Source organism: Orbicella faveolata, unplaced genomic scaffold, assembly GCF_042242905.1.
Source record: "Orbicella faveolata isolate gen_17 unplaced genomic scaffold, um_ofav_v1 contig_14, whole genome shotgun sequence".
In the NCBI taxonomy this organism is placed as follows: Eukaryota; Metazoa; Cnidaria; class Anthozoa; order Scleractinia; family Merulinidae; genus Orbicella; species Orbicella faveolata.
In genome coordinates, this window is record NW_028301541.1 from 6,991,615 (window position 1) to 7,019,342 (window position 27,728).

Genomic DNA, 27,728 nt, shown 5'->3' on the forward strand with positions numbered 1-27,728 from the left:
CTTCACTGTTTAAAACAAAAGAGTTTGATTAATTTGTGAGACCCAAGTTAGTTAAGTATGACAGGTTTGATTACTGAATCAAAGGGGCTGATGACGGTATCTTATGTACCGTAATTCTGTTTATATTCGTTACCTATGAGCTCTAAACTTTCATTTGACAGAGCAATGGTCTTTTATTGACAAAATCATTAACGGCCACATAAGAGAGTAATAAGATATTTAAATGGCGCTTTCATTTAAATAGGGATAAACGTCAGGAAAAAAAAGTAGGGCCGACGTTTCCAATTTTAGCCAAATGCTTATTTTTCCCAGCTATGGCCCTTTTGAGGTTTTCTGTGTTTCTATGAATTCTTCTATAGTGTTAAGACGTTACTGTAGTCAAGAGAGCCGGGATGAAGGGTAAAAGAGCTAATCCACCACCATGTAGGCCTTATTTCCAAGCTAACCCCTCTCTAGTTATTTTCAGATCACTCCTGACTTGTAGCAGAATGTACGAAACCCAATCGTGCTGTAATGCGAATTTTGCTAACGTGGAAAACCGAAGCGGCTTTCCTCGACAAAAACACCTATTCAATGCGGTGGTCGGCGAGACTGAGAAGTTGTGGTGTTTCAAAATCCCGGACTTTTATGACAGAATGATTAAGGTATGGACCAGGCAGGAACTCGTCAAGCTTGTCTGTAGCCATGACTACAGGCACCGAGCCAGCATTCCATGCATGATGGAGTTGAGGAACGACAAAATAATCGCAGTCTTGGTTAAAAAACACCAGAGTAAACTTATATTGTCTGGCCAGGTCAGATTTTATATCTCTAAAATCTTTGCCATTTTGGTTACGATATCTTGCCGTCAGGCCGTTTTTGTTATGTAGGCAAACTCCATGTTGGTTTTATTGTTTCTTGAAATATATATATTTTGAATTTCATTTCTGAAATTTCATGCATTTTGACTTTGCATGTTGCTTTCATGTCTGCTTTAAAACAAAAGTGAAAAAAAAGGTTTGATTATTTTTCGATACCTTCTGTTCTCATGGGTTTTCGTCAAATTTTATAAAATTGTTCCAATAAGATTAAATAAAGTCAGTCACCTGGGAAAAAAGAAGAGCATACGCAAATCCAAAACTTGTCCTCAGAAATGCGTTTGGCCGATAATGGTGCTACTCGTGTTTCTGAGGTTGCCGAACTGGAGCGGAGATCGAATCGTCTCTAAATGGAGTCGTTTGAAAAAAGTCAAAAAAGTATTTTTGTTTTTCTAGTACAATGTCTTCACCTTCTAATACAATGTCTTCCCCTTCTCGCAAATTTCAAGTGTAAAAAGGTTCTTTTTAATCTTGTGTACATTGGCAATATACAAGAATAATTCCATGAATTCCGAAAAGGCAGATCTGTTTTCATAAGTCAAGAATTTCGTGAGAACAAGAAAACATGGTGGTTTCGTCCAAGGGAACAAAAGTTATCGTTGGATTATTTTGAAAGAACAATAGATATCTCTAATATTAATTTGTTAATGACAAAAAGGGAGATTAACGGATCAAGGGAAAATACATCACGTCCCGCCTGAATGGCCTAAGGAATGCGTGTGGCCGACAATGGTGCTACTCGTGTTTCCTAGACAGCAATGCTGGAGGAGGCCGAAACGTCTTTGCACAACTGACTAACATATCACACTCGGAAGGTCTTTCCAGTCTTCGAACTTATGACCGCAATACCTATCAATCATCGTCTGTCATTTTATACCAGTAATTAAGGTATTTTGCACACGCTACAATCCGTTTAATTCCATTGCAGTGGGCCTGTCTTAGGGTCCTGTTACGTCTTGCGAGGCACCTCCACGATCCTCCACCACTCTTGGAAGAATTCGATAAAAATACGGTGTGGATATGCAGTCGAGCATTTGGACGTCTGATTGATCACAACGTTTAGTGTCACGTGACAGTTCATTATCTCCTGACTCCGTTACTTGAAACTGTGACCCTGCTGGCCAGCAGAAGCAGGGAACTCTTCTTTTTTAAAAAATCTTTATTTTAAATGGTAGCTTGAGAAAAAAAAATTGAAAGTCAGAAAAGTTAATTTAACGGTCTAGGAAAATAAGATCGGTACTGAAAAAAATTGGAATTGACAAAACAAAAAAGTGAAAATGACTATAAGGAAAGATATTATGCGCAGTACAAGGGCATTAAAAATTTAAGCCACCTAAGTTGCAAAGAAAAGTGAAATTGTCGGTGTAAAAAGTGAACTGCAGAAAAGTGAAACTGACGGTGCAGAAAAGTAGAATTTGGCACTAAAGAACCATGAAATTGGCAGCATAGAAAAGTAAAATTGACAATGCACAAAAGTGAAATTGACAGTGCCAAAAAGTGAAATTGGCAATGCATAAAAGTGAAATAGGCAGTGCAAAAAATTGAAATTGACAGTGCAGAAAAATGAAATTGGCAATGCATAAAAGTAAAATAAGCAGTGCAGAAAAGTGAAATTGGCAATGCAGAAAAATAGAATTTGGCACTAAGGAACCATGAAATAAACAGTCCAGAACAGTGAAATTAGCAATGTGCGAAAGTGTTGGCAGTGCAGAAAAAGTGGCTAAGAGTTGAAGTAAACTTTGCAGTGAAAGTAAAATTGGTAGAACAGAAAAGTGACATTGACAAGGCAGAAAATTTGCAGCGGAGAAAAGTAAAATCGTAAGTGCAGAAAAGTGAAATTTGCAATGTAGAAAAGTAAAACATGCAGCTCAGAAAAGCAAAATTGCGGTGCAGAAAATTGTGAGATGAAATTGTCATGCAGTGACGAAACGCTGTTGCTCAATTTAGTCCCTGAGTACCAAAGTGTTTCGCTTTGAAAGTTGTCAAACCTGATAAGAAGAGCTTTTAAAACAGCTTGAGGTTCAACACATGATTTGGGAAAAATAATAATTTTGCATGGAATGACGTAGCAAGGGCGACTCATGTCATATATATTTTCTTTGGCGTCGATAAGTAAATTCTAGCCTGAATAAAGCTGCTGTCCTGAGTAAAGTTTGTGATCTTACGGAATAACAAATAAAAAAAGAAATCATATTGTCGATTCGGAGGCAAAAATTATTCTGCAAAGCTTGGCACAATTAAAAATTTCTAGTTATTTTTGTCATACAAAAAAACCCGTGGGTGATAAAGTAGTTTCGTCTTGTGCATGCACGAAGAAAACTGGTCTGAATTGGGTTGATGGTAGTCAGAATGAAATACTGGAATAAAATTATCACATCACATACCCATCTCATCCCATGAGCTACCCTCTCTGCCTAAAACCAACATGAAGAGCGAGGGCTCTGGAAACGTCACTGGTTTGAACATCGAAAATCGTACTCGCTCTCAATCTCGTATGCGTAGTCCAATCTAAAGGTCCCTACTAATTACAAAGAACCATGAAGGGATTAGACTTAAAGCATAGTGATGCCATAAGCTACTATGCCTATGTAGTGAGTTAAGATGTAATAAGTAAGTAGTTGTATATTGTAGGCATGGAGTACTCTAATACCTGTAGACATGAAAACTAAAAAAAGTCGATTTGAAATGCAGTAGTAATAAGGTCACGGTAGTAATAAAAGATGTTTGTGTAGGACTCCTTTGAGTGATCAGTTAATTGAATGTTATCCATTTTAGAAGTTAAAGCCTGTTATTACAAATGTTGTGCTTTCATCATGATACCGAACCAGCGGATTTGAAAGAACTTAACCGTTCTGTGATCATATGAAGGCGTTGGTTTGATGACCAAATAGATTGTTTTCCTGGCAGCCATATTGGTTTCCAAACACTAGGAAAGTGTTACATAACAAAAGAACTCATTTCCCAAAGAGAAGAAATTTCATTGTTTGAGAACAGCAACACGACCGTCATGACGTCATATGACGTCATGAGCTTTATACCGCTATTTTTTCACACGTCTTCATTTGACGGTGTAATCAGCATGTATTTAGTCTGTCAACGCGCGTTTATTATTTTTTTGACTAACCTGTTACTAACCGAGCGGGAGGGCCGTACTGGGGAATATTGGCCCGAGGTCGTGGTAGTACGGGCCGAGCGCAGCGAGGTCCGTACAAAAACGACCGAGGGCCAATATTCCCCAGGACGGCTCGAGCTAGCTAGGTTAGTAAGTAGTTTATTATATGACACTCGGACCATGCTTGTTTTGAACTTGCCGGCTTTCGAAAACAAAAAATACACAGCTTATGACCGTTTCCATTGAAACGGTCCGTATGGCGAAATCCCGACCAAGAAAGAACCAATCACAGGGTTGGTACGGGTCCTGGAAAACCTGGAAAGTCCTGGAATTTTACTGTGTCATTTTCCAGGACTGGAAAGTCCTGGAAAAAGGCTACTGGTCCTGGAAAGTGCTGGAAATCTGTTAAACTCAAGTAAAGAATATGAAATGTATTGCAGACAGCAAGAAGAATTAAAATTGAGATCTTGGGAGTGAATGGGTTAATGTGAATTTTAGAGTCCTGGAAAAATCAATCTGAGTCCTGGAAAAGTCCTGGAAAAGGCCTGGAAACTTATTTCTGAAAAAGGGTACGAACCCTTCAATCAGAACGCTCGGATTTACCTCAAGACTACCTTGCCATATAATAATACGAGTTATTTTTCTTCGAGCGCTCGAGCGATGCGAGCGCGGCCCACCAGAGACTTTTTGTCTTTCCCCAGCCCCACCCCCTTGGGTTTCGATTCGTTCATATCCCACGCGCCGGGTTAATATTTTGCTAAGACAAATTGACGGTAGGTAGACAGATTAGGATGCATTTGGCATCAAAGAAATTTCTCGGTTTCTTTATGCATGAAACCCTACAAACTCTGCGAAAATGAATTATTAAGGTTTTGCACGGTAACTTCTCCGGCTGAAAAAATCAGTAGCACTAAACACTGTATTTTCCAGCAAGTATTTAAAAAGAACATTTTTAAAGTGCACCGTATACGCATGCAGGAATAATGATGCGATATTCATTATATTTTATCATTGCTTTCACAACGTGATATTTAACACTAGTAGACCCGTAGCCTCATGGGCTATTGACCCGTGGCCCTTGAGGGCGAAGGGTCTGATTTTTTTAGTATCACCCAACTAGTCGGACAGAAAAGGCAACAATGACGGTTAGCAAATGCAAGTTAAAGAAATATTTATTTGGGAATAAAAGGAAAGAAAGCGTCACGCTCGATTGCGCCAATTTCGCTACTCGAGAGCTATTACTAATAGTCCTCTAGTAGCCCACTAGTTAGGTGATACTAATGGCTGTTAGCTCTAAGGGAAGTTACAAAATAGCCTCGGTTTGTTTTCCGGTAACAATCAACATGACTTGCAGAATAAGCAGGTACAAGGCTTCCTGAAACTTACTGAAACGGCTAAATCACATAACTTTCCATTTCATCAATGAAAAAGGAACAAAGTGAAAGTCCACCGTGGCCAGTGAGTGATAAATTACAGGAAATCGTGAAATTTCCGCTCTAATGCTGTTTCGTGCCAAAAAGGTTGCTCAAGGCATGGCTACTAAGTTTATAGGACGCAATAAACAAGATGGCGGCCAGTTTTCATATCGATCTGTTGCGTCCATAGCGGAATTGCGCCGTCTTTTGTAGTATATTCTTTTCTCAAGAAATGTTTCTGAAGGCGATTGAAAGTTCAAAAATCATGTCCCTGATAGTTGGCGCAACTCTTCAGTCTTCAACCTGTATACAAAGGAGTGGGAAAAAAGGTTCTCCGCTGCCCTTATGGTGTTTTTGTCGAAGGTGAGGTGGAGGGCGTCTTTTTGAGCGCTGAAAACATGGGCAAAGGAACCAAACAAAATTTAACGGAAAACAAGCGAGAGAGGTGCAGTATTGCGTATTATCACTATATCATGACTAATAATCACGTGATATATAATGGTAATTGAACTGAGTGGAGTGCAATTTGGTCTGAAATCATACGCGTGATTTCAAAATCGAACGAGCGCGCAGCGCGAGTTCGATTTGAAATCACAAGTATGATTTCAGACCAAAATTGCATGACACGAAGTTCAATTGCCACTTTATTAGATCCATTTTGAAATCGCACAATTTTATCGCCTTAATTTTAGATTTTTGGTGTATTGTTCTAGTAGCCGGTTTGTTAAAAAAAAAAAAAGCGGAACCGGAAACGCCTTTACGTCTCATTTAGTATGCGAAATGATGTCATGTGACGAAAACTCATCCGAGCATGACAAAGAAACAAGCGGTTTTGAAGTGAGAACGAAAATAGTCTACCTCAGCTATAAAAGTTCGATTCTCGTCGCCTGAATCAATGATGGAAGGTCTTTCTTCCTTCTGTGGTTGAGGCTGAGACTTTTCATTGTCTTTGGAGAAGGAATTTGAAGGTGCATCCTGCGTAATTCTGCGATGGATTTCTTTTGAGTTGTGAAACTCGAGTGCACGATGCCCAGTGGATGGTACGTTTTTTTTTCTTTCATACCGTTTAATGGCATGATTTTAAGGGAGTCCAGCTCGTTATCATCTCTGTTTCTTTTTGTGACCTCGGCGAAGGACTCAATACTCAGGACCTTGTCAAGTTCTTGCGGCGCCATTTGTTTCAAGATATTTCCAAGATGGCGGGACTAGCACCAGCTTCATAAGACGTTCATTCATTCATTGTTTTGTGGAGCGGGGCGCATTTTGACTATGTTTATTCACAGCGACAGAGTTGAGCTCTTTTGTTGCTTCGTTTGAAACCTGGAAACATCTAACTTCTTGAGATGGCCCTGAATTTGTTGTTGTGTGGTTTTCGTTTGTTTATGTTTTACTGGACTCGGTATCATGCGGATTTTGAGCAGACGTTGAAGAAAAATCGCCAAAATATTCGTCAAAATGGACACTGAAAGTTGGAAACTTCCATTAAAGTAGGTGTTCAGCCTGAAGGAGCTCATAATCGTCATTTAGAAACTGTAATTAATTACATTCGTCAATTTTTTTGGAAAAAAAACAACAGTAACAACAAAGTTTTGGCAATAGTAGTTGCTAAATTCTCCACACAATGGCTTTTTGCCTCTCATTTTCCTGAAATTTTATTGTTTACTTTAAACTAATTTTGAAATCTGATTGGTTGTTTTGTTTTACTGTGCCATTCTCAATGGCTGAGAAAAAGATGCGATTTAGAGCAAAAAATAGTGCGATTCGTGAATAAATCGCACCATTGAGAGCCAATCAGATTGCAAGGATAACCAGTGATTTCAAAATGGATTTAATAAAGGGAGAAATCGTGCAAGTAATTTCAAAATCGGATGAGTATGAAGCACGAGAGAGCACGGAGAGCACGTCCGGAGTATGTTATCACTGTAATACACGGCTTTGGCTTCTTCATTTGCTTTATGACATACAGGTAATATGGTGAAAAACAATAAAACACACTTTTTCCATGTTTTATACTCTGATGAAACATGGGTTTTTGACCAATCAGAGTGCACGCAGGGTCCTATCTATAGAATAAATAGTGATAAATCATGATATTATCAAAATACACGCAATACTCGATTGACGTGTTGGTTGACACTCAATTGACAGTCAGTTGATATCTCGGTGGAACATCAGTTGAGAGTCAACTAATCAAGTGTCAGTTGACACTCAGCTGTATATCAACCAACACCGATCAAGCATCAATCAAGATGTTGATCAAGTGTTGATTGAGACATTGATAGAGTATTGATCAAAGGTCGATTGAGGGTATTGATTGACATTCTACTGCGGATGCTTTTAGTACACATGATCCAGATATTCTAGGTCTTTTTTGCCACAAGGTTTTAAGAGAATGTAGTCCTTATCCTTTAGTGGATACCTTTGGGACTAGAATTGTATCTTTATTAAACCCACGTATCACATACCGCGGAACCCCACCTTATGGCCACCTGACGTTTTTACGCCCAGATTTTTGTGGTCCGTTGGTGACTGGATTAACAGGTTTCCACTGTAGTCCCAAGTCAGTTGACCACTCTTAGCAAGTTTGGCAGTCCCCCCATCTGAATAATCAATGAGAAGCATCTCTGTGCATGTATGTACCTAGCATTCAGAGACACAATGATGGTCATTCCTGTCTAAACAATTCATCATATTCAGGCAAATGCAGGGGTTTCATCTGAAGGGCAACTGGTTTTAACAGATGGGCAAAACTATTTGTACTCAACTTCTGCTAAAAGGAAAACTTTCCTCTATAAATGGTCAAACTAGGCAGGTAAAATCGTCCCCACAACTAGTCAATTTGCCTGGTACCTCAATGCCCTCAATGAAACCCTTGAAATGAGGGGATATTTAAAGCAAAGTGAAATAAATTTTGTTTATATTCACTGACACAGAGAATCTTGCTCTTGGAAAGCCCATAGCTCACTCCTCAAAATACAGCAATGACCTGACTAGTGTTGCTGTATAGGGAAGAGCAGTGGATGGAAATCCTGATAATGATATGCATAACAACTCCAGCTGCTGTCGAGTGGACCATGGTTCAGATCCCGTGCCAGTCTTGGAAAATATACAGGACATAGTTAAGTATAGCAAAAACTATGAAATAACATAAGGTGTCTAGGCTTTTATTGCATTGCTCTTTAGTAAAATGAAAGATTTTACAGCACCAGCTGTAACATGCATGATGTGTTAATTAGTGAATATACTAAATAATCTAATTATTTGTATACGCACATAATAAACTAGGACCTCATAGAATATGCATAATTATACTCTACTTATGAGTTACATACTTATAATTTTTCCTTAACTTCATTGGAGGTAGGAGCAAATGTGTTACTTTAAAATTTCCAACCTCCACAAAATTGAACAAGTGAGTCCACCCCATGCTCGCGAGGAACTGAATACAAATACTACAGTTCTGTATGACTAAACTTACAACTTTTACCTTCTTAAAATGGCCGCACTAAAATTAACAACTGTATCCTTGCCAATCAAACTTGATCAAACCGTGGACACACTTTTGGCAGTAAAACATAACCTAAATAAGGTTTTTGCCACAAAATTATATAAGAGAAGTGAATAAACTCGACCAGATTTGCGGGCTGGTTTTCTTGGCAGGAAATTTATTACATTGGCAACCAATGGTATGCATACCATACAAAGAAATGTCCTTGTCCAATCTTTTCTGGACTGTTTGAAGAAGTCAGAGTAATTAAAATGAAATCTTAGAACACAGACTATCAAACTTGGAGAATTAGAATAGTAACCCAACCTCGGTTCTCGGGTCTCGGTTCTTCCTGCCCTCTCTCGCTCAAGAGAGCAGGAAGGAGAGAGACCCTGGGTACGAGGTTGATTGTAGCAGTTTCAGTTCCTGATTATCGCAGAAGGAGATCTGGGAACCACTTTCTTTGCGCCTGTATTTCGTGAAATAATGGAATGGTTACATATACATTTCTACATACATCATTAACGTAAATCTTACACAGCAAAACACAATAAACCTTTAAATATTTTTTCTTTCCTCAGATTCGCAGCATTTTTTGCTTTTAAGCTTAACCCAAATCAATAACAGTTTTCTGTAGAAACCTTAACTTCGTGTTTATCAGTTCAGGCTGGTTCTTGCACGCGGAGGCCTGTAAGGAATGGTATTTTTGCAGTTCGTAGCGGCTTGCTCTTGTCGTGTTGAAGATTTTCGGAGCCATTTACTGAAATGTAGCCTACAGTTTTCATCAGTGGGCTACAAGCCTCTTCAAACAAAGAAATCAGCGAAGGCTTTTGGCGAAATCTCCATTTCTCGATTGAAGCGGTATCAGTTTTCGATATAACCAGCGCCAAGTATCGCGATGTATCCCGGCCTGGAGGCGGAATGCCCTTAATCCAATTGGTAATGATATCCACCATAGGAAGACCAAAGTATTTGTATATATCGAACACTTCTTTTGGAATGTTGCTGATAATGTCTTCGTAACGGACCAGAATGTAGCGCCTTTTGAACCAATTTGACCATTCTGCATGAACGTGATCTAAGTTTTCTAACACGAGCGTGCATAGCATTTGCGCATTTTCCTTCAGAAGTTTTATTCCTTCGGGAGACATTGGCGTCTGTGTAAACAGATTGGCGACTGGCCCCTCCATGAAGAAACGTCGCGGAATTAGAGAAGAAAGGACAGCGCGTGGATCCCTGACCAGGTGAATAATGAAACAGTCAAACTTACTAGGATCTGAGCGGCACACCTGCTCGAGTTCACGAATTCCACCTTCTCTGGGAAGTCTTGTTTGCATGATCTTAGTGACTGTGATTTTTCGCGCGTTACAAGCTTTTTTCAGTGATTCTTTGTTCAGCGGTGTCGATGAATACCATGAGTTCAATTCTCTTGTCAATTTAGGGAAAGCTAACTCGATCGTTCTTTCTTCGTCAAAACCACAAGTGAACAAGTCACGAAGCAGAGTCGAAAAGTCTTGTCTGTAGGCATCGTTGCTCGACTTTTGTAGGGCACGCCACTCATTCGTATCAATGTCTCTTCTAAGAGTGTTCAGAGGTTCATAGATATAAAACACATCGGGATGAAGATTAAACATATTTCCCACAATTGTCGATCCAGAGCTCATATGCGTCAACAGAATCACATTTAATCTGGTTTTGGTGCGGTTAGTTGTCACTACAGATGTCGGTATCACAGACTCGTTTCTTGTTTCTCTCTTTGGCGCTGTTAATCTCGTCATCTCGTTTTCTTGACTCATGTATATCACAATAATTACGGGAACGAAAATAACAATTGCGACAAACACTTTGGGGCTTTGGAATACTCTCTTCATCTTCACTGTTTAAAACAAAAGAGTTTGATTAATTTGTGAGACCCAAGTTAGTTAAGTATGACAGGTTTGATTACTGAATCAAAGGGGCTGATGACGGTATCTTATGTACCGTAATTCTGTTTATATTCGTTACCTATGAGCTCTAAACTTTCATTTGACAGAGCAATGGTCTTTTATTGACAAAATCATTAACGGCCACACAAGAGAGTAATAAGATATTTAAATGGCGCTTTCATTTAAATAGGGATAAACGTCAGGAAAAAAAAGTAGGGCCGACGTTTCCAATTTTAGCCAAATGCTTATTTTTCCCAGCTATGGCCCTTTTGAGGTTTTCTGTGTTTCTATGAATTCTTCTATAGTGTTAAGACGTTACTGTAGTCAAGAGAGCCGGGATGAAAGGGTAAAAGAGCTAATCCACCACCATGTAGGCCTTATTTCCAAGCTAACCCCTCTAGTTATTTTCAGATCACTCCTGACTTGTAACAGAATGTACGAAACCCAATCGTGCTGTAATGCGAATTTTGCTAACGTGGAAAACCGAAGCGGCTTTCCTCGACAAAAACACCTATTCAATGCGGTGGTAACGTTATCCTTGGGAGAACTGGATACCACATCAAAAAAGAACCGTAGGGGCGTTTCCTTAGGAATACGACCTAAATGGAGGATTATAATTTTATACAATTTTATAGAAAGGCAAAATCTAGTCCGATATTTAGGGAAATCAGATTTGTGATAAAGTAAGTTAATATCTTATATTTCATTCATTTTATCAGTAGGTAATTAGATAATTAAATAATTAATTAGATACACGACGCCCCAAGCATGTAGTGCTTAAACGATAATCGTGTTTTAAATAAAGGATTTTACTTTACTTTACTACCCTTCGTGCTCTCTTGTTGCATTGCACTAAGCACCCACTTGTATGAAACTAGATTTTTTCAGGTTAATCTTGAAAAAGGTCTTAGATATGAGGTGTCTTCTAAGAATACAAGCAATTTAGATTCTTATAGAGCTGCTCCTGAGTGGAAGAGGTGCTTACTCCATATCCAAATGGTTGTGGTCCTTCTTTATTTGTGAGGTACTCTATGTTTAAAAATAAGACCACATTCTGAAGATATACAGGACACACGTTGCTCTAGATCTTCTGATTTTTTTTTTCAGGTTTTTTATGCTCGATACATCGCAAATTATTTTCCAAATAAGAAATTGTTTCAATTCTTGTGGCTACCGGCCTCGAAGAGGCTAGCCACTAAAGTCATCCTCTTTGCACGCAAGTGTTCGTAACCCTAATCTTCGGATAGTTTTCGTAGCCCGTCCGTGTAACCCTATTCTTCGGATAATTTTCGTAGTCAATCAGAGTGCCTCCATACACGCATAATCCTCCGATAGTGTTCGTGGCCAATCAGAGTGTCGACGGTCCCAGTCAGTCGATGGGTCGTAAACAATTTTGTGAAACGAAAGGCTGTCGAAGCGATGAACTGATCTTTCGTGTTTGGAGTCGAACAATTAAGTACTCCCAATTAAGGTGGCTCAGAACAGTTTCCAGCACTTAGATTTTGATGGGTCGTTATAACCACTCTATCACTGGATGCTACAATCATGGTAGCAAAAAACTGCCCAATCATTGGTGAACACGTTGTTATCATTTTCGTGACGTAATAGGTTATCATAGCAGCAGTATGACCTCCTAAAAACACCCTTAATTACAGCTTCAGGGGCTTATAATTTAAAAACGGCACGGTGAATTTTTTTTTATATTATCAACTTTTGATGAGCATGATAAGGCGCAACTTTTGGCATAGTTTAAAAAAATTCTGTCAGTAGGGTTGAGAGCCACCTTAAATTTTCGATTTAAGGTGGCTCTGAACCCTACCTACAGAATTTTTTTAAACTTTGCAAAAATATGTGGAACACTTCTTTTGAAAAGTTGCTGATAATGTCTTCGTAACGGACCAGAATGTAGCGCCTTTTGAACCAATTTGACCATTCTGCAAGAACGTAATCTAAGTTTTCTGACACAAGCGCGTATAACGTTTGCGCATTTTCCTTCAGAAGTTTTATTCCTTCGGGAGACATTGGCGTCTGTGTAAACAGATTTGCGACTGGCCCCTTCATGAAGAAACGTCGCGGAATTAGAGAAGAAAGGACAGCGCGTGGATCTCTGACCAGGTGAACAATTAAACAGTCAAACTTAATAGGATCTGAGCGGCACACCTGCTCGAGTTCACGAATTCCACCTTCTCTGGGAAGTCTTGTTTGCATGATCTTAGTGACTGTGATTGTCGATGAATTATACCATGCGTTGAGGTCTCTAACCCATTTGGGGAAAGCTAACTCTATCGTTCTTTCTTCGTCAAAGCCACAAGTGAATAAGTCGCGAAGCAGAGTCAAGAAGTCTTGTTTGTAGGCATCGTTGCTCGGCATTTGAAGGGCACGCCACCCATTCGTATCAATGTCTCTTCTAAGAGTGTTCAGAGGTTCATAAATATAAAACACATCGGGATGTAGATTAAACATATTTTCCACAATTGTCGACCCAGAGCTTATATGCGTCAGCAAAATCACATTTAATCTGGTTTTGGTGCGGTTAGTTTTCACTACAGACTCGTTTTTCCTTGACTCACGTATATCACAATAGTTACAAGAACTAAAACAGGAATAGCGACGAACACTTTTAATACTCTGTTCATTGTAACTGTTTGAGACAAAAGATTTTGATTTACTTGTGAGACTCATTTGTCAGACTTAATGAGGTCATTTAAGTAAGACATTTCAATACTCAGTGAAAATTAAAGCGCTGGTGACGGTATCGTTTGCAATTCTGCTTATTTTCGTTTCCTGTGAGCTCTAAATTTTAGTTTGCCAGAGCGGTGGTCTATTATTGACAAGATAACGGTCACATGACAAATTTTCAAGAGTTATAAGATATATATAACACTTAAATACAAAGGAGATCAACGTCGGGTAAAAAACTCGTATCGACTGATGATTTATTCGTGATGAACTCAGAGTCAGCCGCTAATTGATTGCCAACAACTGCGGGCTCAAATGATTCTCGATGCGAGCTACGGATTAAAATAACAGTTGTAATTAGGCGGAATCACTCAATTTGCTCACGAAGTTAATTGTTTGCTGGCAAGACGTAAAATAAAATGTGGAGTTTGTTTCATTAGTTGATTATAGTTATTTTTCACCTATAGAATACTGTGTACATAACACATTCAGTTTCTTGCTAGAACTCAGTACAGTGGAACCTCGATTTAACGAACCTCTATTTGACGAAGTCCTCGATATAACGAACGATATTCTATGTCCCGGCCAAAGTTACAGTAAAATGTATGGAATAGAACCTCGATATGACGAACCTCGATATAACGAATTCTTCGATATAACGAACATACTCCAGAAGCCCAAACGTAAAATCTACCTCGATATAACGAATTACAAGGTCAGTATGCGACAGAAGATAAACGTTGAACAGATCAACAGTCAACAAATCCTTGTAATCCTTATGGTAAAGACACAGCAACCTTTCAGTCAACGGCTTATTATATGTCATAGACATTGGCACTATAGTATTTCGACATCAATTAACTTCTGCCCTATCTTCTTTGAAATTCGGAAATGTTGGGTAGTGCAACATAACAACACTAAAGCCAGTTTCGTTGTTTACATAGACAATTTTCTGTGTAACCTCTATGTTGCAACATTTTTAAATAGCTACTCTGAAAGTGTCGTTCTTTTGTAAACAAAAGCTGCGCGTCTCCTCAAAAGTGAATATAATTGATACTGAAAGCCACCATACTCAATGAATTGCATCTCAAAACGCGGTACTTCTGGGTGACGAAAATTGCATTGAATTGCGTGACAGAAGTCACTTGTGTTACAAATCAATCATTAACTATGACCTCGATATAACGAACAGTTTGGTCGTTTCCCCTCAAATTCGTTATATCGAGGTTTTCGATATAACGAACCCTCGATTTAACGAACAAATTTGGCCGGTCCCCAGCGACTTCGTTAAATCGAGGCTCCACTGTACTTTATCAGTATTAACAACCAAAACAGGTCAAGTGTTCCACCTAAAGAAGCTTTATGATTATTTGTGAATTAAGGATTCTTGTTAAACTTATGCTGTGTCACGCAGCATTTGTCATATGTATTTCATGATGCATGTTCGTGTCAAACATCACAAACCTTATGATTAACTCCTATCAGAACCCCGGGATCAGAACACAGAAATATGTAACCTACGCAGAATACGCTAATTTGTCACAAATCTAAGCCATAGTTAAACTGTGTCTAAGCTGATTTACTCTCCAGCGCGGATCAGTTGTAGTCAATATGTTTTGTTACAGATATGTTTTTTCTTTTAATTTAACAATTTTTTTTATTTCTTTATTATTTGTATTGACAATTACGGTTACAAGCATATTTACTAGACGCACTAACACTAAAAAAAAAAACTAAACAAATAAATAAATAAATAAGAAATACAATAATAGTTAAACACTACAATAAATAAATAAATAAATAAATAAATACATGTACCAAAAACAAAGGACAAAATAAATAAAATTAATGAATAAAGTACAAGACACATGCTGACAAAACTTTAAATTGATGCTTAGTTAAGAAAGAGGCAATAATTTTTTCCATTTTTTGTAATGTTTATGGAGCCTGTCATTTCTTATGGCAATTTTCCTCCCTATATGATGAACTAATTTGATCTTTTCAAAGAAAATTCTTTATGTTGGTTTAGTTTTGCTCAGTTTACATGTGTAAATAAAATATTTAGCAATGAGTATTAAGTGATTCAAAATAGCAAAATATTCATTGTCATTAAATACGCCAAACAGAATATTAATTATTGTTAACGTCTCCATAGATATGTTTTGTTTACTACACCTTTGCTGTTCATTTACAGAAAACAAACATTCATTTGTGTCCAAATTTCTTTCATTATGGTCATTAAACTCTCATTAACACCAATATGACCTTCATTTGCGCGTAAGGAACGTTCAAGAAAAACATTTACATGTGCATTAACATTCAAAATCACCAAAAGAAAAACAATACCTTCATTTGACATTCATTGACTGTAAATGTATTTTCATTTTGGTCGAAAAAAAATTCGTTGTCACGAAACGACAATCATTTACACTTTACGACATTCAGTTTTCAACAAAAGACTTTCAATAACACAATTTGCATGAGAACTAACATTCAATTGCATTATTATGCAACCATATCCATGAAGGTAACAATCTTAAATGCGGTGAGACATACATTACCGTGTTTTCACCTAACGTTAAGAGAAAACAATCGCTCATTAGCGTAATTCTTTTGAACAGAGATATCTCGCCCAATTTTCCTCGAAAATTTGATTATAGAACAAGGGACCATATGTACTTTTTTCAAATCATAATTTCACAATCCTCCCCTTGCAGACATAAATTCGGCCACTTACGAAACTTTTTGCGTACAACTCAGAGGGCGCACTACAGTATCCGTGTGACATACACGTACATGTAGTGACAGTTCGATTTGTCCAGAAATGCCACGAAGAAATAGAATCGCATTTGAATACCGCGAAAGGATAGTCAGGGCTTTTGAAGATGTCAACGAAGACTATTTACTATTTACTAGTGAGGCAATTGAAGGATAAATCGTTCAGCGAATTTGATATTCTATCTTTCAAAAATAAATGTTATTATGGCTGTAATGTTTGTCTCGCCGCATTAAACATTGTTACCTTCATGGATATGGTTGCCTAATAACGCAATTGAATGTTAGTTCTCATGCAAATTATGTTATTGAAAGTCTTTTGTTGAAAAATGAATGTCGTAAAGTGTAAATGATTGTCGTTTCGTGACAACGAATTTTTTTTCGACCAAAATGAAAATACATTTACAGTCAATGAATTACAAATGAAGGTATTGTTTTTCTTTTGATGATTTTGAATGTTAATGCATATGTAAATGTTTTTCTTGAACGATCCTTACGTGCAAATGAAGGTCATATTGGTGTTAATGAGAGTTTAATGATCATAATGAAAGAAACTTGGACACAAATGAATGTTTATTTTCTGTAAATGAACAGCAAAAGGTGTAATCCAAGATGAGAATGCAAGCCAAAAGTTTTTTGTTACATTACAATGAAAGAGTAAATGCTCGAGGGATTCATCTTCTTTCTGACAGAAGGTGCACAAAGGCGATTCAATCATTTTAAAACGGAACAACTTATGATTGGTGTATACGATATTGTTCAGTATTTTATATTGGAACTCTCTGATTTTTGTTTCTGCTGTGACGGTTAACGGTAAAGAATAGATTTTTTTCCAATCAATCGCAAGTTGGGGATATTTGCTTTTCATCTTTTTTTGAGCAGAGGGAGGAGTTTGTTTTTTAGTTTTAAATTGGTTATACAGTAATTTTGATGTTACTTTGGACAAATCGATTTCAGTTTCATCCAATTCAATATATACTTTATCTCCAAGGATTGATGGATAGAAATGTTGATTTGTTTGTGACTGTTTTATAATATGTCTCCACGCGATGGGAATAGCATCCACAACACCTATTAGCTTAAAATATTGAGTTGGGGATAAAATTGCTACCAATACCTTCGAACTTTGAAGAAATTCGCCCGTGTTAGATAGCAAGTCCCCAATTTTGACAATTCCCTGACAAAACAGATGTTTTTCGAAAAGCGATTGTTTGTCCACAACAATATTGTTGTTATTCCAAATGATTTGGTCGATAACATCCTCATACGAAACAACATTTGAAGTCTTCAATTCCGACCATGCATCAAGACACTTTATAGAAAGCTGGAATATAAGCTGGAAGTTTACGAGTGTCGAAGTCACAAAAAAGAATGAATTTTCTTCCTACGTTGCAAAGAAATTCATCTAAAATAGCTTTCCAGGAACTATTACCATTAGCGAAATTTCTTTAAAGCCATGACTCTTTGTGCTGAGATCATGGACTCGATGTCAAGCATTTTAAGTCCCCCATTTTCAATGTTGTTGATAAGTGCAGATCTTTTGATTTTATCATTACGTTTCCAAATAAAGCACATATGTGACAGATATGTTTGGGTTTTTCAAGACTGAAGGACTTCAACAAGGATACATACATTGCCGCTGGAAATTGTGTTGACGACATAACAGAAAACACTCAACGTGCCCATCGAATCGTGACGAGCGAATCACGTTTTAAAAACCTTGTAACACAAAATTTGCCTGCTTGCTCGCTGATATCTGCTTATTTCCGTCACACTCCTGTGCATTGAATCCTTTGCGCGCTATACCTTCGGTCTACGCCATTACCTTGAACCTTCGACTATTAATTTATACTGTTTCTACACACAATAGGCAAAACGTGGCAGAATACGATTGGTTTAAAAACCTGTGCCCTTACCGTCAACAAATCGGTTGCGACAGAGACTTCATGCGATCAGATATAATACAGACTTTTGGGCGCTTTGTTTTGCGTGACGTTATCTTGTCAGTGAGTGATGTGCCATAACTATCCAAACCTCCTACCAATTTCGAAACCAGTTATTACAATTCACTGCATCAGAGAGTTCAAAACTTGCTCATCATAACGGTATCGTCTTTTTTCGACTCTGAAGACCCTTCGCTTGTTTTCCCCACACCATACTGAAGGATCTGTAGCGGGTCATTTTCGAAGTTGTCTTAAATTTTGCCCAATAATAAGCTACATTTAAGCTGAATGTTAAGCTAGTAACATCAGAGACATCGACGATTTAAAGGCCCTGTTATTTTCATACCTCCACCTGGACAATCTAAGTTTTTTACTCAAGGATAGCTCTTTTAAATTCTGCAGCAATAGTTTCAGTAATACGTTGAGTCTTTCAATCCGCCATGTTGTTTATAGGCGTCCAAACACGACAGGGAGGTCTCCAGTCCTAGTCATTCTTAGCGCCGGAAATTTAAGTCAATGTGTTTTTGAGTGTAAGTCATTCTAAGATTTCGAAGCTGTCTTTCCACAGATGCTGCGCTTTACTAAATTTGAATTACTGACGACTGCTACCAAAGAAGGCTTCTTTCGTAATTGTTTCTTTGTAGTGAAAGATGTGAAAGTAATGAGAAATATTGCCATTGTCAGCGCCATTTTCAGTGTTTATTACACCGTGAGCGAAGTTCTTACTTGTCTCCAGTACACTGAGCGTAGTGATTAGGCAAAAAAGAAAATAGCAAAATAAATTTAGTTACCTTTGCTTCCACTGATGTTAGGAACAGGCGTTATTCGTAATTCGTGCAGCTGTCAACCGCCTCTTACATATTCCGAGTCACGGATATCGTGACTGCGCTTGTCGCAAACACGCGATGGGTTTGGTTGCTAGGAGGGAAAAGCGCGCAATGTTTAGTAAAGCAATAGCAAACCATACCGAGGTTCTACTTCCAAACCCCTTCCTTTAAGTATAGATGTTAAGTTTACAGGTTGAGCCGCGGGCACATGATATAAAAAGGAAACAGTTAGATCAGGATCACCAGAAATTGGGATTGTATACCTTACTACTTTGCACTAGTCATCTCACTTTCCCCTACAGCAATCCATTTCTTCGTCTCTCTTTTTGGTTTTGTTAAATACTGGCGGTTACACATGAACAGATAGTTTTTCTTTAGCGGATGAAGTAAACTCAGTAGATGACACGCGGCACTCACTAGGTTGATTTGAACTTGAATTTTAAGCATGCCCTCCGGCTAAACAAAGCGCAGAATTAGGCGGGTGGTTTCAGTGGGGCATAAACGCAATTTATGCATTTTTTTTCCTTTCCTGAGGATAATACAACTGAGGAGAAGAGAAGCAAGGCGTAAACTTAATACTTGGATTGGTCGCTTAGATATATGTTTTGAATTGACATAAATGTTGTTCTTCGTTAGCGTCACAACGGACTCGGAAATGCATTATACCTTTCACTGGCATCACGTGACGTTTTTCAGGAAAATTGAGGCTCAAACAATCAGCCTTATTCTCCGGTTAGAGTGCACGGATTGTACCATTTCTAAGGCCCGGTTCAAACGTCGAACTTTTCATGAGCCGAACCTAATAGCCCCAATTAAGTACATGACGAGATCGACGTTTGAATCAATTAAGTTCGACTCATGTTATTTGGGTCGACCCGAGAATAAAGTTCGACATGGCCAGTCGGTCAGTTCGACTACGGGGCGACTCCGATTCAAACGTCGAACTTTTCATGTACCGAACCTAATGCATACATTACAAATACATGAAATAAATTGATTTTGACCCAGAGTTCTGCATGTTTCCCATTTTGTCATGCGTACACAGCTTGTTTTGATCTTTTGGAACAAAATGGCGGGAAGAGCGGGAAGATACGTGTTCCTCTTGCTTCGAGAGCACAAAAAATACTCGCTTGATGTGCATAAACCACTTCTGTTTGCGGTGTTCCGTATTTGAAAGCGATAAGAGTGTAGCGGGTTAGAAAGCAGGTAGTCCGGTGGCGTACTGCGAGTCATGTTTTTGAGAGAAAATGACAAAATGAATGAATCTTGAAGAAACCGACGACAGGAACGAATTGAACTGGACGAGATTCGTCACAGTTGAACTGTGATGTTCCTTCGGGAATAAGCAATAATAGAAGGCAAACCAAATTTAAAAATCGTCTTCGGTTGTTAATGGCTAACTGCATCTGGAGTCACCTTCTTCGACTTGTGCTACCCTCTTTAATCGCACTTGCAAGAAAAGCAAGCTCTTCATTTCCACAATTCCGTCTTTCCCACACTGTTTGTGCCATTTTGGTCAGCAATAACCGCCGTTTGCATTAGTCTCTCTTTTATTTTTGCAATTAAGTTCGACTAAATAAGGTTCGACGTTTGAATCAACTGCCGAACTTAATTATTTGGGTCGACCCAAATTGGTATTAGGTTCGGCACATGTAAAGTTCGACGTTTGAACCTGGCCTAACAAGCATACGTAAACCAGGTAATGTCTAAAGCATAAGGATCTCATAGAGTGTTTTATCTGTCTCTGGAGTTTTAGTTTGTTTATTCCTGATTAATAGCTGTGCGAATTGAGTCGACTGCAAACGCAGAAACTGAACATCATTTCGCCTTACTTCATTTTTTCACGGAGCTGCAACTATCCGAGCTGACAGAACCACCTCGCCGCTGAACATCGGCGAGATTTTGGTTGCTTTATTATACAGACAGAATTACCTCGCCGCTGAACATCGGCGAGGTTTTGGTTCCTTTATTATACAGACAGAACTACCTCGCCGCTGAACATCGGCGAGATTTTGGTTCCTTTATTATACAGACAGAACTACCTCGCCGCTGAACATCGGCGAGATTTTGGTTGCTTTATTATACAGACAGAACTACCTCGCCGCTGAACATCGGCGAGATTTTGGTTGCTTTCTTATACAGACAGAATTACCTCGCCGCTGAACATCGGCGAGATTTTGGTTCCTCCATTATACAGACAGAACTACCTCGCCGCTGAACATCGGCGAGATTTTGGTTGCTTTATTATACAGACAGAACTACCTCGCCGCTGAACATCGGCGAGATTTTGGTTCCTTTCTTATACAGACAGAATTACCTCGCCGCTGAACATCGGCGAGGTTTTGGTTCCTTTATTATACAGACAGAACTACGAACATCGGCGAGAAAGAGCGTCTATATATGTTAATGTTATTTTGCATATGAAAGTAGTATTCATATATTGAGAACATGGCGTAATTTTTGCCGTTCTGTATATTGAAAGAATCACATAATATGTGTTTGTCTGAACGCCGTTTCATTAAGCATGGCTGTAGTTTATTCATGATAAGGTGAAGGGGATAATGAAAGCGGTTTAAAATTATGCAAAATTATTGTTCGGCCGCAATTTTGCGTTTGTCTTACTTTAGTGTAACCACAGAATATATGATAAAAATTTTCACTAGTTTTTCGTCGGAAAATATGAAGATAACCGATTACAATCAGCGCTGAAGGCGAGCCAAACGACTTCACTGTCAACAATTGCGAACCTTTTCCGAACGTTTCGCCAAACTTTATCTCCATTATCCTGCGAGACAGAGATTCGCTTCTCTTTCTGCTCAGTGAGAGCTCACCGAACGAGAATCTCTGTATCGCAGAGTATGTTGCCATATAACTAACGAGCTATCTACTATTGACTGTCAAAAACCCTTCTCATCGACGAGACTACCTAAACAAGAAGTTTAGGTAGAAAATTAGGAATTTTAAGGTTGCTCCTTTCCACCTAATTTTGAGCATAGAGGAGGCTTCTTGAAGGAACCTCACAATATTAATGAGTGAAACAACTGATTTCTCCAATGTTATGTCGATTGCGAACATACTTTTCAGAGGAAGTGAACTTTAGGTATAGGTTAGTTGTGATCAACATTCCAAAAGTGCTTAAAATTTATATGAAAGGAAATGATGTTTGTCGTAGAACTTCGTGTCTAGCCTCGTTTAAAATTCGTGGTGTGATTGAGGTATTCGCGAAAGTTGTGTCGACTGCGTTAATAAGATTGTAAATCGACGTTGAGTTGAGTGTCCACCGCGACGAAACAGATCTGAACATACTGCCTGAAGATCTTTGAAGCCCCCCGCAGCGGCGGCTTCATCTTCATCAGTTACTCCGTCACTAAGATTAACAATGCCTGCACGACAGAAAGTTAGCTACTGTAGTGTCCAGCGCGGTATCGTGTTGGATTTGGGTTTGACAAGAGTTTACGGTATTTAGAGCTCAAGGAAAATGTTGATTTACTGCCAGGTCGGACTTTTCCCTGTTTTCCTAGGAAGTAACGGTTCTCTGTAAGTGTGGCTGTTCAAAATTTCGGGTATTTAACCATCTGAATTCATTTTCCAACTTTCACTTCACGGTTGTGGCATAGCCGGTTTTCCCGTTCGCTAATCTTGAATAACGTATGATATGCCTCGCTTGCTTCTAAGACTGTGTCTGAAGAGGTTGAGTAGCATATTGTATCAGCAGTAATGTAAATATAATGCAGTTTCTAATTTAAATAATCTAGTTTACAAAGAGTTCAGTGAAATTTAATGTCACTTGACAGCGAAATGACCTAAGTGCCGTTTTGTAACCTTCTCAAAAAATGGTTAGTCCCGGTTAGGAAATGTTCAGGCAAGAAAAAATTTCTTCAAGATCAGGGACCTTAATTTGGACTCAGGGAAAATTGACATTTTGATGAGAAGTCAGGGAAAATTGAAATACATTTAACACGGCTGATTTAACACCATTGAAGGCTGGAAGAAACGTCAAGGGTCACTGTGATTTCAGCGTGTTTTCCTTGATGAATAAGAGGAATTTGTTGATCGCTTTGATCGTTTGCTACGGACGTCATTGCCGCCATGTTGGATATCCATTAACAAAAGAAGTCTTGTTAGCTTTATTGTTCCTGTCATCCAACACTGCCACCAGTCTTTGTCATTTGAATCTCTTGGGAATGGTTGCAAACCACCTACACATGCTACATTATTTCTGGTCACGCAACAAAGATTTTTCGTTGTCATTGATTGCTCGGCTAAACTACAGAATAAGGAGACATTTATGCACCTTGAAAAGTGGCCCTTTATTGTGTAGTCGCTAAACTAGAGAATACAGGGCCACTTTTAATCATCCATTATTCTTCGTCCTTTTATCCAGTGCCGAGCCAAACGAGCCAGTAAATCCATGGACCTTCAAACTTGGCCTTGTACTGTGTAGTTGCTCCCTCGGATTTCCTTCACGATTTAGAAAGGAAATGATAGTTTTTACCTGTAAGTTCCTGTCTCATTATGTCGGTTGTGTCAAGATGCAGATCATAGTGGATTATTTTATCTGATTACGTTTAGCAACAAATTGACGAGGGTTGATTGGTTTAGTGAATTTTGGTTTGCGTGTCGTGAGCCCCAAACAATGACAACAATATCATCTTATTTTCAGGTCAGTACTGGCCATGCATCAATAATTTTGCCTTGTCATTAATTGCTCCTTATCATAAAGTTTTGGTTGAAAGGTTTTCAACTGAGAACTAGAAAACCTCTAATTACCAAGTTTGCTCTGATTTCAGTACAACTATTATATTATTTATTTAATGTATTTGTTGTAAGTTTCGAATAAGGTAACTGTTTTAATCTTATTTTGTAATGGACCGTTAGGAACCTTGCATGTTTGTCAGCTATAATTAGGGAACGAATAAACTTCAGGGCCTGTCCAAACGGGAAATGTTTGGCGACCAAACACCATCAAACATTGTTTGGTGACCTAACATTTTACCGTTTGGCCACCTTGTTTGGTGCTGTTTGATCGTGTTTGATCGTGTTTGGTCATCAAAGGCCATCAAACATTCGATCAAACAACTTAAAACATTTCTTTTGTTCTCGTGTTTGATGGGCGATGTTTTGTTCGTTTGGATTGCCGTTTCAAACATGGTTGGCGCGCGCATGCGTCCCACGCTTGTTCTGCGGCTTGTATCCATAGTTTGATCTGTGTTTGATCAAACATGTTTTAACCGTTTGGCCAGTCACTTCAACATTAGCATGTTTGGTGACCAAACAATGTTTGATGATGTTTGGTCGCCAAACATTTACCGTTTGGACATTTGCGTGACATTGCATATTAATTAATTATTTAATATGTTAATATTTTTCTGACAGTTTATTTCTGATCTTTTTGAACTTGAAAATGGTGTCGTTAATTTTAACTTGCTTGTACATTACAAAACCTTTGCATATAAATATCATGAAAGTAAATACTATAATAGTCCTGGCTATCGTGATCTTCAGTTGAATTAGGACGTGCAGATTGGAAAGGAACCTAGCTTTTGAAAACTTTAAAACTTCCAAACAGACTGTAAAACCTCATACTGCATAGACAGCAGCATGCCGGTGTTAGAAACATTTCAAACGGCCACTAAAAAAATATTGAGCGCTTTTCCATTTAACCAAAAATATCTGGTTTCAATTTCCGAAAATGCAGAATAGTATTTTAACGCAAATTTTCGAAAATTTCTTACCAGTTGCAGTCAGTCTATTTGATGCTTCTCGCACAATTTCCGACATTTTCGGCTAAATGGTTCCCTCCATTATACACCTTCATGCAGCTCCGTACATCTTTATATTACCTTCATACACATTCATTAACCTTCACACTCCTTTATTTATCTTCATACTCCTTCATACTCCTTCATACACCTTCATACGTCGTCATTTACTTGCATACTCCTTTATTTATCTTCATATTCCATCATACACCTTCATTTACCCTTATAAGTCCAACTAAAAGGCACTGTCACCGCACGCGAACATTAAAACTAACCAACTAGCAAGAAGATATATCGCGACTAATCGAGATGTTATTTTCTTGACCAATTTTCTCTTAGATCTAACAACTGCATTTCAATCCGGCGCCACACATCATGAAGTGCAGGATAAAATCCCTCGAATATACAGTGTTTAGTCTGGGATTCGCAAGCTTTCTACTTTTGATGGTTTATAATGTAACACATTTAGGCATGCCGCGATTGCTACGAAACGCATCCATTTCACTGAACGAAACACCTCCAGACGATTTCGTTCAACTGATGAACTTTAACGACTTAGGAAGTGGCAAGGAACGACTGCATCTATTGGTTGTTACCAACAGTGCGCCACATAAGTCCGACAGAAGAATGGCCATCAGGTCCACATGGTGGAGACATTACACAGAAAGCCAGGTAAATATAATAAAAGGTATTTTGGTGTGGGATACCTGTGGTATATCACACTACTGTCATAGGTTCGTGTCCGTTAATTCAAATGAGGTATCCCGCACATGTACCCTTTGGGTACCTATTTTTAGGGAATGTTGAGAAAGGTGATATCGTAGGTTCCTAATTTTGCAGAGCAAGAGATTTGGACTTTTATGATTGGCGGAGGCATCGGAAATTACTTAGGGATAATGATTGCTTGTCCGATTAAAAGATACGGAAACATCTCTTCAATCATTGTTCGAATAAACAATTTAAAAACTTCAAAAAGAAAAACGTTTTTAACCAACTTAACAAAGAGGTTTCGTCTGAAGAGGGAGAAATACTGTTTTCTGTAACCCAGGCCAGTTATTTCGCTGTCTCGAATGAAGCACGAAACAACAGCTTCTTTATGGCATCAGCTTACTTATGACATCAAAGTGCTGATAAAATGCTGAAAACCGTTGTGAGCCACCATTTAAGGTGGAAAAGTGTGGTAAAACCAAACCCAAAGATATCAGAATGGCGAATCACAATGAACCAATCAGAACACGAAGTCAATGCACGTCGCCGTTTCGTGAGAAAAATTGGAACTGATTTTGGCCTTCATCTACTCACTGGCTGAAAGTATACTCTTGCTATGATTGATAATAACACCCTCCTGAACGAATTGCAAGCTGAAGTAGATATATTATTTCTTTCCAAGGTAATTAGAGATGTACATGTGTTCTAAATACATTTTTAGAAAACTGCTAATCGCAGTTAATTTGTCTTAAACAGGTGAAATGCTTCTTTGTTACCGATGGTATCATTGAGGATCGTTCTAAGCGTATCAGTCTACTCCAAGAAAGAAACCACTTCCAGGACATGGTATTTCAACCGCTTCGTGGAGGCATGGAATTCGGGCTGCGCTTTCTAAATCAAATCAAATGGGTGAATGCTAATTTTGATTTCAAGTACCTTCTGAAGGTCGATGACGATTACTTTGTGTGTTTAAAGAGACTTCTAAATGAGCTTCCCTTAAGACCGACAAGCAATCTAGTCTGGGGACATTTTCACTGCGAAGCAGGTATTACGTGGGTGGATGAGGCGTTCGTGATATTTTCAAACGATGTGATCCACAAATTTGTAGAGCAAGACGAGAACAAGATGTTATGTCACCCGTTTGCTGATCAGCAAATAGGCCTGTGGATGCAAAACTTGCCCAAAAGGTATTTCCATGATCCAAGACTGCATCATGATCCGCCCGCTTCGTTTTTGCCAAAATTTCAAAATATTTCCAAGGTGTGCGACTCGTATCTTGGGATTCACGGAACCTACGTTGAGGAGATGAGGGCATTTGGGAAGAATGACAACGATGGTCCAAAAGATGCGATGCCTACTCCCGACTTTTCAACTTATTGTAAGACTACGAGATTTGACCACCGTGTGTTTGGACGAGACTTTCGTTTCGATCCCAGACCTTGTAGAGAAAATCCAACTTGGAATAATTCAACAATAATGCCGGCTATCTATAGTCGAGAAAATTTTAGGCCGAAAAACTGATACCCGCGGGTAAAGGGGGCAGAAATCCCGCAGGGGGTCCAGAGAAAACGAATACCCATGAGTGAAGGGGACGGCAATTCAAAAGGTGATTCCGAAGAAATAGAGAACATTGAAATGTTCCTGTTTTCATCAAAGAAGGATGAAAAAGGTTTAGAAAAACAAGAAGTGCTGAAGGAACGCAAGGGGCAAAAACGAGGGTTTCCACAGTTTCTTCAAGTCAGTTAACATTTAGATTATGAGCTTGAGATTTCTAACGCGGGAAGTGGTTTTATTTCTTATTTTATTCTGACTAACAGTGTACTGCAATAAAGAATTTAAATATATTTGAACTGCGGAGAAAGATATAAAGACATGATTGATCATCGCAGTTATACACATGCACAATTTAAAAATTTCACAACTGCTTAAGTTGTGCGTATAACTGCGATGACCAGTCATTTCTTCAGAACGAATTTATCATAAAGGCTTTTCAGTATAAAATAAATTCGAAGTCAACGTAACACTAATACAAGATTGGCCCAGTCCTGCTTTTTCAACAAAGATCCTGATATGACAGCCAGTCATGCCCTGTACGAATTTTGACCAACACAACGCAGCACTTTGATAATTATCATTGGCATGTCTAACTAAAATGAAAAGAAAGATCCAATTTTTTTATGTTTTCTGCATGGATGTTATAATTAAAGGACACAAACGAAATTAACTTTGAAAACTGTT

General features: G+C 38.5%; 3 protein-coding genes across 6 annotated transcripts; 1 reads left to right on the forward strand and 2 right to left on the reverse strand.

The window, feature by feature from the left end:
* The first annotated feature begins 5,245 nt into the window (after window positions 1-5,245).
* On the forward strand, window positions 5,246-27,522 carry LOC149113772 (beta-1,3-galactosyltransferase 6-like). Of its 4 annotated transcripts, XM_089287451.1 has the most exons (4): window positions 5,246-6,424; window positions 8,318-8,502; window positions 25,122-25,454; window positions 26,247-27,522. In XM_089287451.1, exons 3-4 carry the CDS (start codon window positions 25,158-25,160, stop codon window positions 27,009-27,011), a joined length of 1,062 nt encoding a protein of 353 aa, XP_089143577.1. In that variant the 5' UTR covers window positions 5,246-6,424; window positions 8,318-8,502; window positions 25,122-25,157; the 3' UTR covers window positions 27,012-27,522. The 4 variants fall into 4 exon arrangements, with proteins under 4 accessions (XP_089143577.1, XP_089143576.1, XP_089143578.1 ...); XM_089287450.1 differs by lacking the exons at window positions 5,246-6,424; window positions 8,318-8,502 and adding an exon at window positions 12,788-12,911; XM_089287452.1 differs by lacking the exons at window positions 5,246-6,424; window positions 8,318-8,502 and adding an exon at window positions 19,579-23,517.
* On the reverse strand, window positions 8,533-19,442 carry LOC149113773 (carbohydrate sulfotransferase 1-like). The gene is made up of 3 exons (XM_089287442.1): window positions 19,284-19,442; window positions 18,985-19,111; window positions 8,533-10,747 (listed from the first exon to the last, which is right to left on the reverse strand). The coding sequence occupies exon 3, from the start codon at window positions 10,740-10,742 to the stop codon at window positions 9,534-9,536; it is 1,209 nt and encodes a 402-aa protein (XP_089143568.1). The 5' UTR covers window positions 10,743-10,747; window positions 18,985-19,111; window positions 19,284-19,442; the 3' UTR covers window positions 8,533-9,533.
* LOC149113774 (carbohydrate sulfotransferase 4-like) lies at window positions 12,508-15,111 on the reverse strand. The gene has a single exon (XM_089287456.1). It carries the CDS (start codon window positions 13,476-13,478, stop codon window positions 12,612-12,614), a length of 867 nt encoding a protein of 288 aa, XP_089143582.1. The 5' UTR covers window positions 13,479-15,111; the 3' UTR covers window positions 12,508-12,611.
* Window positions 27,523-27,728: the final 206 nt, after the last annotated feature.

What these genes read in the sequence shown, in the direction of transcription:
- LOC149113774 (XM_089287456.1), bottom strand. Translation starts at nt 13,478, where the DNA reads ATGAGTCTCACAAGTAAATCAAAATCTTTTGTCTCAAACAGTTACAAT.
- LOC149113773 (XM_089287442.1), bottom strand. Translation starts at nt 10,742, where the DNA reads ATGAAGAGAGTATTCCAAAGCCCCAAAGTGTTTGTCGCAATTGTTATT.
- LOC149113772 (XM_089287451.1), top strand. Translation starts at nt 25,158, where the DNA reads ATGAAGTGCAGGATAAAATCCCTCGAATATACAGTGTTTAGTCTGGGA. An exon ending in GACATTACACAGAAAGCCAG is followed by an intron (nt 25,455 to 26,246) that starts GTAAATATAATA and finishes TGTCTTAAACAG; the next exon opens with GTGAAATGCTTCTTTGTTAC.